The 11373-nt window shown below is 33.2% G+C and overlaps 2 protein-coding genes across 3 annotated transcripts in view; one reads left to right on the top strand and one right to left on the bottom strand.

The window, feature by feature from the left end:
- The window catches only part of LOC102599784 (short-chain dehydrogenase TIC 32, chloroplastic-like), a 4910-nt gene extending 4089 nt beyond the window's left edge, over positions 1-821 (top strand). The window contains exons 7-8 of the mRNA XM_006344452.2: positions 196-242; positions 455-821. Coding sequence (XP_006344514.1) covers positions 196-242; positions 455-637 — 230 coding nt within the window. The 3' untranslated portion in view covers positions 638-821. The remainder of the gene's footprint in view (positions 1-195; positions 243-454) is intronic.
- Positions 822-1838: 1017 nt separating this feature from the next.
- On the bottom strand, positions 1839-8619 carry LOC102601692 (probable kinetochore protein SPC25). Of its 2 annotated transcripts, none has more exons than XM_006344381.2 (8): positions 8306-8618; positions 8053-8118; positions 6360-6506; positions 5221-5334; positions 4946-5035; positions 4744-4866; positions 4034-4266; positions 1839-2314 (listed from the first exon to the last, which is right to left on the bottom strand). In XM_006344381.2, the coding sequence occupies exons 1-8, from the start codon at positions 8472-8474 to the stop codon at positions 2303-2305; spliced, it is 954 nt and encodes a 317-aa protein (XP_006344443.1). In that variant the 5' UTR covers positions 8475-8618; the 3' UTR covers positions 1839-2302. The 2 variants fall into 2 exon arrangements, with proteins under 2 accessions (XP_006344443.1, XP_015162872.1); XM_015307386.1 differs by lacking the exon at positions 1839-2314 and adding an exon at positions 3235-3798 and having other exon boundaries at positions 8306-8619.
- Positions 8620-11373: the final 2754 nt, after the last annotated feature.

Genomic DNA, 11373 nt, shown 5'->3' with positions numbered 1-11373 from the left:
AAAATCCTAACGGTTTTTCCCCCCCCCTCCCCCCCCCCCAGCTCCACACACCCCACTCGCCAAAAGTTTGTTAACTTGTCACGTTAAGAAATTCTTTACTTATCGAACATCAGAAAATTTAGTAGAAATATTTTTCATTCATACCAAACACTGATAGCTATATTTACTGACTTCCATTTTACAAAACATAAACAGATTCTCTCTATTTTATGGCATCAAAGCTTCTAAAGTCAACATCACAGGTTTGTCCATATATACTTGTCTCTTTTTTACTCCATTGAATATATCCTTTACCATTACATTCCCCATTATTTCCAAAAAAAATGAGAAGATAAATCATCCTACTACCTTCCATAGGTACCAACGAAAAAAAAAAAAAATCAAAAATAATAATATTTTTTTAGTAAAAAAACAATAATGAGGTCAATTTTTGTTTTATTTTTGGGTATGGCAGGGTGCAGCAAGCACATGTTATGTAGCATTGAGCCCACAAACAGAAGGGATGAGTGGGAAATACTTTGCAGACTGTAATGAAAGTCACTCTTCAGTTTTAGCAAATGATGAAATTGAAGCTCATAAACTTTGGAAGGGTACTCGTGTTCTTATCTATAGAAGATTTCTTCCACATGTAAATTGATCAAAAAAAAAAAAAAGATTAGTTTTTGTACATGTTAATAAATAGATATACTTTGTTGTATATCCATATAATATATGATGATAGATGAAAATAATATGATACAAGTATAGTAGTCTGTCCAATTGTTAGCTAACTGATGGAGTACAAATGTTATTAGTGGAAATAATGAAGAATCTTCTTTTTAGTGGTCCATTATATATTGCTCAGTATGGGTTACGACACGCTTTTGCCTTTTTTTAGTTGGCACTTTTCGCATAATATCCAACATACTGTACCACAAATCAAATCTCCCCCTTAACAAAAATCGTTTGGATATTTCAAGATTAAATTTGGATGGTACAAATTTATCATGTGTTCGTTATCTCATCTTATCTCATTCAGGGATCATTTGGTAGAGTGTATTAATAAAATTAATGCATGCATTACCTTTGTGTATTAGTAGTCCCTTCTGTGGTACACTTTTTCATACTATGTACACTCTATTGTGTATTGAGAAGTGTATTACTAATATCATGATTTCTAGGTATTAGTAATGCAAATGGATCTAATCCATGCGTTAGCATGGTTAAAGACCCAATTACCCCTCAAAAACACGTTTACATCTTTTCCACTCATAATTGTGAAGAATACTTTTGTAAGTACACATTGTTATACAATACCTACCATTTTTAATGCACTAAACCAAACAATGCATAACTAATACAAGCAATACTAATATACTCTATTGAGTTTTTTTTTATACACACTACCAAACGAACCTTAAATAAATTAGCCCAAAGATTATAACCTCACAGCTACAATTATGTAATAATTTAGTCCGTGAACCAAACGACAACTTACACAACTTACCTTAAAAGGGATCAAATTCATCACTTTCTTTCACATGTGCAATTAGACCATCTGTATTTAATTGGATAGAGAGTTTAAAGACAAGAATTCTTGAAGCATATGGTCTGAAACAAGTCGGACATATATAACCTATAAACCACGAGGAAGATTAATTTCAGACCTGCCTTCACATTTCGCTTCCTCACATATGTATACCAAAAATTCATCAGAGATTGCCTTGTCATCAACATTGCAATATACAGTAGTCCCAAATTGATACTAAAAAGATAATATACACATCCCACCAAAAAGCAAAAACCAGAATAAAAGTGTTGGCAGAACACCTGTAAAAACTGTTCCACAGAGCAGAAGCTCAGATGAATCGAGTATATCATATTCCAAAGCCGCACCAAAACAAGCCTGGTGAAATAAGAGATCAAAGGAAACGTGCAAAAAGAATGCAGAATCTAAGCAATCTCTATTCTACATTACAAACATTTGATGATACATTACAATGTACAAAAAGAAAAAGGATCTGTCTTTGTGGAGAAAAAAATAAGTGGAAACATATATAGCTACAACGATAAAAAAATGACTAACTCGAAAGTTATAAGATGGATCATAGAGAAAAGTCAACAGAGTTTGGACATAAGAAATGAAGTCAACCACCAGAACCGTTTTGCAAAGACAGCAAGGCTTTGAACATTTGATCAGGTAGCCATTTGACTTGACCGGTTACTGATCCTAACCTTCACGTAGAAGCAAATCAGGTTTTTGCTTATCACGACTTGAGAACTTGATGGCGAAGCAACTTCAAACGAAACTGCGCAACCATTATCATCTTTTGACCTGCCAAAAAGTAAATTTTGCACATTAGAAACCCATGCAGTTTGAGGTGCTTGCTCAAAATTAATCCTAATTCAATTTATGCAATGATTGTTGAAACGAAGATATTGCACACCAGGTATTTCCTGCCAAAAGAACACATTCACATGAAAGTATAATGATGGAATTGTTCATGAACAGTCCTGTTCAGAAAATTCAGTCATCCAAAGTTGTAAATTAGAGAATCTTTCCATATAAATGCCCTCTGTCAGTGATGTTAGGTCCCTTCTGAGGGGCACACTGATATCATCTCAGGCATATGCATGTATGTTGGTCTATAGATGTGTCTATCCAGACACGACAGTGAGAAAAGGTTATCAAGTACAAATGCTTGTGAACCTTTTAAACAGCCCAGTACATAGACCAACAGGATATAATCAGTCTCAATTATTTGTTCATGTTAACCGTGATTTTTTCTTGTTTGGCTTGGTATCATCAAACAACACTTAGCATGTCAATGAGGGATTAAACATTTCTACACAGTAACATAGGAATTAAGGAAAGAATGCATCTGACAATATGCTTGAGCCTGAAATGTGAAGGCAATGACATTCCCCTAGAATTGCTTATCAAATTTTCTATAGGTCCCCTCCTCTGACAGTTAATGATAAAGTTCCTATTCCAACTTTTATTTATGCAATGTCCCACCCAAACGTCAATTTCATCAGGAGTATTAACTTTGACTCATAAAAATGGTAACAATGTCCCACCCAAACGTCAATAGTTTGGATGAGTAGTATTTACGAGTTCAATTGGTATAGCTCCAATCAACCCATCCAAGAGATTGGATCGACTTGCATAACATTACTAGCAAATTTTACCCAAATTAACCTGTAAGAGAAATTTGTTGCACATAAAACGAGAGAAAAAAAGCAGAAAACTAGTCTTTACCGTAGGGCAATATCACTTTCTTGTACAATAATTCTTTTGTTATGAACTCAATTGGATAGCAACAGATTAGAAGAAAACAAAAACAAACAGAGAAGAGGTTTTGAGTTGAGTAGGTTGGCCTATGACCCATTGATCCACCTATCTTGACCCAAGAGTATTTGCGACTGGTTGGGTCAATCACATTTTCTTTGATTCAACACATTGTAACCCATCAGAACTTGACCAAACATTTCCTCCTCCATTTGACACCCCTAATTGATCATATATGCTAACTGGCTTCCTTCCAGCACATGTGCATTAATTTTTTTTCACCCCTATAGCAAAAGAATAGGAACTAAAGCAGAAATTTCATCTCCGATCGGAGTACTGGGAAGTCAGGATTGCAGAGGGGGATGAATCACAGACGACTTCAAGCATAGGTAAATTTTGAAACTGGACTGAACCTTGCTGGATGACAGCAAAGTGGAAAATGATGTTGCTCAAGTGTCTAAGAGGGTGTGACCATTCAATTTGAGTGTTTCTTTTCTGTCTTCCATTCCCTTTTTCTCATTCCTCTCCTGGTAACAAGTTCCATATAATTTTGAGTTAAATTAATCAAGCAAAATTTCTATCCGCAGCAAGTCTCAAAGATATTAAGAATATTAGAGAGAACACTCGGGGGAAACCATTCCTGGCATCAACGCAAACATTTCTAAGAAAATATAATGTATGTATAAAGAAAAAAGAAAGAAACACAGAAATCAGTTAGAGCTTGTTGTCCTTGTACAAGTTCTCAAAATTAATAAATCCTACCTTAAAACGAGGAGAACGCCGGAGGGATGACGCAGATCCAGGAGATAGGAGTGCTGCCCTACTCCCTTTGGCACGGTCAAGTTTCTTGGAATTTCTGTTATGTTCATCAGATTGATGCTCCTGTTGCTGGGATAAAAACTCACTTCTACTATCAGTTGACATGGAAGAAACTGGGGCAGACACAGAGATCATGAAAGTGTCTTGATCACGAGATGCTATGTCAGGAAATGTTCCTGGATGGATAAGAAACATAAACATATTCGGAACCATCATACAGCAATTGATGACATCCCCTATATATTTATTAATCAACTTATCTTTCAAGAGTATATTTATGCACTTGTTCATGATCACGGTTTAAATATAAATAGGTCGATCTTGTAGGAAAATCCAGGTTATAACAATAAATTTAGCTTCCAAATTGTGAAACGTTTAATTACTTGAATGCATTAACAAAATCATTTTCTAATTTCTACTAATGATTCGAACAAAAATCCATTTTTGGGGTGCAACAAGAGTTTGTATTCTGAAATGTTATCAGAGGGATTTGCATTTGTTGTGGAAATTCCTTGCAAGAAGATGCAGTACTCAAGGGGATTGCTAGCAGCCAATGTTCTATGATTTCCTGCACAATTAGCTGTATATGGGTCTGGTGTAACTAAATAAGGCTCAGAGGATAACATAACATAGAAATGAAATACAGGGCATACCATGTATTACGGCTGCTTGAAACTTTTCTCTCATAGTCCTGACAAACTTGAACAGTCCATTGCTTGTATTTAACTCTCTGAGCAGCTCTTTTGCATCATTTAGTTGTGGATCACATTCAATCACTAAAAATCCAAGCCAAACAAGAATTAAAGTACAGAACCATTTTCACTGATGTATAGTTGATAAATGTTCCACACTTACAAGTATACACATCATTCTCATGACGTACGGTAAAAAAGTACTCCTTATCCTGATTATTGGCATCAATATTGGTAAATATGAATTTCACTCCTGTGGAAGACAAAGGAAATGAATGCTCAGTGGACAAATCTAACAATAGAAGAAAGTTGTATTTCTTTTACTGGAAAAAATCCATTATTAATAATTAGAGCCTGTGGCAGGGTTATATTGTTCAGAAAGTGGAGTCTGCTTCTCTAGAATCTTAAATGCGTACAGAAGTTGAAGGATATGCATACCATGGCCACATTCAATACGTAATCCAAGCACCTTATTGTACCACGCAATAGCCTCTTCTATTTCCTCTCTCTGTTCAGCAGTCTGATTATGCTTTTCTTCACATGCTTTGAGTTCTTTTACCCAAACAAACAAAAGAAGAAGACGAAGAAATGCACAGATCAATTACCCAACAGGATATGGTGTCTCTTGGTAGAAACAGAAGAAACAGTCACAAAGTTATCGACATAAAAGAAGCACCAACATTATTCACAAAAAATAACAACTTTCACAATGAAGTACGGGGGAGAGTTTGAAAAGGGGGGCACAAATTAAAAATTAAATAAAAATTAAACATTATCACATGCAACATCCAACAGTAGTTTTCAAAGGAAGAAGAGACAAAGAATCACTATTCCTTAATGCCATCTTCCAACCAAATTAGGTGTCTTCATTTCTTTTGGATGACTATAATCTCTCGATCATTTTCCAAAGCCGAAGCCGAGCGAGAATTAGGTGCCTTCATTTGACCAGGCACAATCATTTAAAGTTTTAAACTAGCATTTCTATTTTACTGCTACATTAAACTGGAGGTGAATCAACATATAGAAATAAACTACACTTCTGATGAATTTCAAATATAATTGGGTCTCATGTTACTTTAATTGCTTTGGAGGGTGTAAAGAAGAAAGATGAAAGTCGACAAACACCTCTAATCTGAGACAAGGCCAAGCCAAGTGATAAGACTAGAGCCTAAGGTCAAATAGAACTTCTTGATAAATCTACTTTTTTCTCTTCCCTTCCCTAAAATATATCAAATGAATTGCTTTGCATACCATACGGTAACATTGCCAAACTGAGGATGTAGAAATTAACTTTTAGGATAACTTTTGTCTTGAAATTTATTTACTAACAACACACAGAAGCAATAAATACTGCAATTGGATTCATGATCGTAAACCAGTTGGATATAAAAATAAATAATTTCAGCAGTCATCTCATGCTATAACTAAATGGAATATTAAAAAATTGAAATTAAGCATAAATGATTCTTGAAACATCACTGTTTGCTATTTCTCTCATAGAAAAACTCTACATGAAGCATGTACGACTTTGTCAAATGCATGAAAAGTGGGCAGACTTTTGTAGGGATAGATTTTACCATCAGCTTGTTGAGATATTATGGCTGCATATTCATCTTTTCTGGCCCTTTGGTTTTCCACAACCCCTCTAAGTTCTTCTACTTTATCTTTTGTAGCAGATATTGAGTCTGCTACTGCTATCTGCTTTGCCTCTTTTCGGGTCTTCGCTGAAGATGACATACATGTTAGAGTTATAAATTAATAGCAGAGACAAAATAATAATAATCCAATTTTTATAGAGAGCAAATGATCATTCAAAATCAGTAATACACAGAAAAATAAAGGAGGAGTAATTCAAATTTTTCCCAAGGAAACTAGTACAAGTGTACAACAACAACATACCAAGTGTAATCCCACAAGCAGGGCTTCGGGAGGGTAGGACGTACACATACCTTACCCCTACCGTTGTAAGGTAGAAAGGCTATTTTCAAAAGACCCTCAGCTCAAAAGGCAGCGTCAGACGGGATTCCAAGGAAATAAGTAGTATACAGAAATTGCAGGATATTCAGGCTGGATATATGTAATTAGTGGCTGAAAATCATTCCTCTCAAGTCTCAAATATGAAAAACAAATGAACTTGAGAGTAAAAAGAAGAGATTTTTGGAAAATACTGTGGGTGAGAACCAGCAGAATAAGTAAATAACCTCCAGAATTGTGTGATGAGTACCATACTGCAGCTACTTTGGATGTGAATCTTCTACAAATACTTCCCATTTTCAGTCAATAAAACAAGATAGCCAGAAACAACAATATCTCGAATAACAAAAACGTGCTACGATAAATCCTTTTAACTTTGGAAGCACTGTTACTCAGAACTTCAGGCTGTCAGTGTTTATTGACTCTTATTGTCGCTACAATAAAGACCTTCAGAGTTTAAAGAACAGTTTATTCACATACTTAGTACTTAGATCATCACATATGCAAGTTCACTTTTCGAAAAAAGGCAATGAGAAGTTCACCAACCACGTCAATGAGATTAGAATAACAACCTAACTTCAAAGTCACAATAAATGTGATATGAGGGCAAGTTCCACTGCCAATAACAGAATGATACTATTTTGATCAAGAAGTTTGTTGTATAAAAAATATTTACTTCCTTCATATCAACAATCTTATAGACCATGACATTTTGTTCTAACTGAAAATAAATTCTTCATAATTGTATGTCATTAAAATCTTCCTCTCTTTGGTACAACTGTACATACTGTAGAACATAACAATCATTTTCGGCAATAACTATGCTTCATTAGAAAATCCACAAGCAAACATTACATCCATCCTCTTTTCTCAATATTGATAACTATTATGATGAAGCAACAGCAAAATGAACCACCCTCTGAATCCTTTATCAGAAATGGTAGCACCTAGATAAACAATAACGGCTCAAACTAAGACATGCTATACCCTGATGGAATGCATACCTAATACCATCCAGCACTGGCAAATGTAGAGTTCAGTCTGCGAATCCATCTCAACCCAGTACTTCTAATCCGGAACATAAATGTATACGTAAAAATCAACTAAAATTGCAATAAATAGTAGGTCTGAACCCATAATTTCAAAAATATAATGGGCTCACTGCTAAGAACTTAAATATTGAACTCAAAGTTTAAATCATTAATCCACCCCAACCATCCAGAGGTTTGACTGTCAGCAAAGAACAACAGCATACATAATGACCAGTATACCAAAAAATGGAAAAGAGTGACACACCTGCAAGTGCTTTCACCAATTTGTCTTCCAACTCCCTCAGCTCAACTTTTAACTTGCCAAGTTTTGCTGGTGCAACCAATCAATTAAATCAAATAATCCAATCAATAAGATCCCAAATGAAGAAAAAGAAATAATCTTCCAGCTACGATTCTTGAGAATGATGCGTAGCTGAAAACCCTAACTTTAGAAAACTAGAAGTTCGAGTAAATATCGTACAAAAGCCTCAGAATTTAGCCTGTGGACAAAAACTTACACTGTAATTGAAGAGTTTCTTGTGCTTGTGCCTTGGTTGAATCGAGAGATTTTTTGAAGGAACGAGTGGCAGCATCGATTCTCTGCTGTTGAATTGGAATCTCCCTGTCACAAACCAATCTAAGTTCCTCCATTTTGTTCCTAGTAATTTCCCCTACGCTGATCTTCATCCCAATCTCAAAAGCTCTCTGCTTGCTTTTCTTTGAGATTTGAACACTGAGAGACGATATGCTTAGCCCGCCATTTTCATATCTTTATTTTGAAAATATATGATGGAATTCTCTACACTTTTCTAAAAATCTTAATGATTGACAATGGTTTCTTGTTTTTATGTGCAATATAAAAAAATTTAACACCTCCCTCCGTTTTAATTTATTTATCATTAAAATATATATTTGTTGTCATTTTTTCTTCTTCTTGCAATTATTTTTTTAAATGAATTCCTTTATAAGCTAAGGATCTATCAAAATAATTTTTCAGTTTTACAAAAAATAGAAATAATGTGTGCGTATTTTTTACCTTCTCCAAACTCCTCTAATGAGATTATATTAGATATATTATTATTATTATATTCCCACAATTGCATATTAACATTAACTAATTGCTCAAATTGTAAAAAAAATCAATAAAATAAAAATGGCATTTAGTTGTCCAAGAAAGACCTAGAAAAACTTTAAATATCTAAACAAAAAACATACTCTCTCCGTTTCATAAAGAATGACCTGGTTTGACTTGGCACGGAGGAGTTTAAGTAAATAAAGAAGACTTTTGGATCTTGTGATCCTAAATTAAAGTTATGTCAAATGTACAAAATTGCCCTTAATCTTGTGGTCTTAAACATGTCACGTGGAAAGCAAAAAGTAAAATGTAACCAAAAAAGGAAAGAGGTCATTCTTTTTTAAACTGACTAAAAAAGAAAGGAGGTCACTCTTTGTGAAACGGAGGAAATATTAAAAATTGGTTAACTCTCTAAAAACTAATTGTGCCACATAAATTAAAACAAAAAATAAACATATGTTGAGCTCGTAGTAATACAGACTCTTGTGACTAGTATTAATGAGATAGATGAGAGAAGACATTGATAAAAAGGTTCCATTTAACAAGCTTTCTGGGATTGACCAAATAATAGAATTGCACAACAACTATAGCACCTATGATTTATACATAGAATTGTAGACAAGTGTAAAAAATATATTATTATCTTGAATTTAAATTTTATGCAAAACTAGTTACAAGTAAAAATGACACATTTTAATTGCGGAAAAGGATTATATTTACCCTTGTACTATTCGAAATAGTTTAAATATGCCATTCGTTATACTTTTGGGCCAAATATACTCTTACCGTTATACTTTGGGCCAAATATACCCCTCATCCGTTAAAACTTTGAATCTCAATCTTAGAATAAAAAAGTGAAGGATTGTGATTAACTTGAAGGACCATATCTTTTGTCCTAGACAACATCTAAAATAACTCATAATCCAACCCAAGTAAGGCTTCTCATATCAACATACAACAATGGAGTAATGTCATATTCATCTAAGTTGATGATTCTCAACATTTGAACACACACGACACTTACAAATCTCAGCAATTAATTGAAATTCCGATGAGTCAAGTGTCAACGATGAAGAACTGGAGAATTTTGAATTATTTTTTTCAAGCTTATTGTCAAATTTAAAGAACCTAAAAATGAATTCAGCTGAATCATACTAAGCAAGGAGAATCTCAGCTTAAAAAGGAATAATCCAAATAATTTTCAATAATCCATTGATTTCCAACAATTTCATATCACAAATTTGAAGGTCAAAGACCCAACAATTTTGTTTCCAACTTCTCCACCCAATGTGCATTATATGTTTAATTGTTTAGCGCGTCAATTCAAATCAATCAAATTTCAAGCACCACATCAATTGAACTTTCACAAAGTTTAGAATCAAACCCAGACAATTCGTTGAAAGAATTGTGCTTTTGTTTGCTTATTCAATAAGAACAACACACAGTAAACTATTTTTAAAAAATTTGCAACTTTTTTTCCAATATTTTATATTTTGATAGGCAAAATAAATGAAAACATTAATTATATAAACCAATTTTCATGTAATGCAGGAAGCTAAATAATTTTTACAAACAACTCGTTGTGCTTTTGTTTGTTTATAAATGGGTTTGGGCAAAAAAGTGTGGGTGTTGGCTGAGACAAAAAATATGGGTCCTTCAAATCAATCTCAACTCTCCACTTAGGGGTTTACAAAATCGAACCGAAAACTGAACCAAACCGTAAATCAAGTCAAACCGAGAAAGAAACCCAACTAGTGATTGGTTTGACTTGGTTTGGTATTGAAAAATAAAACCCGACTATAGTTGGATTGGTTTGGTTTTAACTAAAAAAAATCAACCCGAGACCAAACCAACCCGACATTATATCTATAATTTTAAAATTTTATTTTATACATAAAAATATTTACTTTGATATAATTTTTAAATATTTCTTATACTTTTTCATAGTTTTTATCTTTTAATATATTATTTCAAATTTGAAACTTAGAATTTTGAATGGTTCAATAAAGATTATAGTCCACATATGTTTGTAATTATAATAAAGCTTAAATCAAAATCAAATTAATACTAATGCAAAATGAAAATCAATTCAACACTAAGAATGACAATAATATTAAATATTTGTTCTTTGGATTTACAATGATTTAGACAATTCAAATACATAATCTAATTTTAATTTCCTTTAATATTTAGTCATGTAACTAAGTACTTATTAAACTTATTTTAGCATGATTTAGTACTTTTAAATTATGATCATTTTCATTATGACTTGCTAATTTGCAATATTTGTTTTACGTGATTTCATTATTATTATTTTTTTGTTGGATATTTTAGTGTCATTACTCATATCATATTTTGTGTTATTTTCTTAAGAAACACCTTATATAGTTGTATTTTGGTAGGACTAAAGAAATTTTTGAAGTACAAGTAAATTATATGTTTGTATGAATACTTTACCGAAAAAACCCTAAAAAATCCAAAAAAAACTGAGGTAGAAAAATCCGAGTTTTA

Source organism: Solanum tuberosum, unplaced genomic scaffold (genome assembly GCF_000226075.1).
Source record: "Solanum tuberosum cultivar DM 1-3 516 R44 unplaced genomic scaffold, SolTub_3.0 scf00055, whole genome shotgun sequence".
NCBI lineage: Eukaryota > Viridiplantae > Streptophyta > Magnoliopsida > Solanales > Solanaceae > Solanum > Solanum tuberosum.
This window is presented reverse-complemented; position numbering and strand designations above follow the sequence as displayed.

Bases quoted from the DNA above. Each gene is read 5' to 3' on its own strand.
- LOC102601692 (XM_015307386.1), bottom strand. From the start codon at position 8,474: ATGAAGATCAGCGTAGGGGAAATTACTAGGAACAAAATGGAGGAACTT. The intron at 5,036-5,220 runs GTATGCATATCC...TGTCTTCCACAG, and splicing joins ACGTATTGAATGTGGCCATG to GAGTGAAATTCATATTTACC. The intron at 4,267-4,743 runs GTATGCCCTGTA...TTATCCATCCAG, and splicing joins TCAAGCAGCCGTAATACATG to GAACATTTCCTGACATAGCA.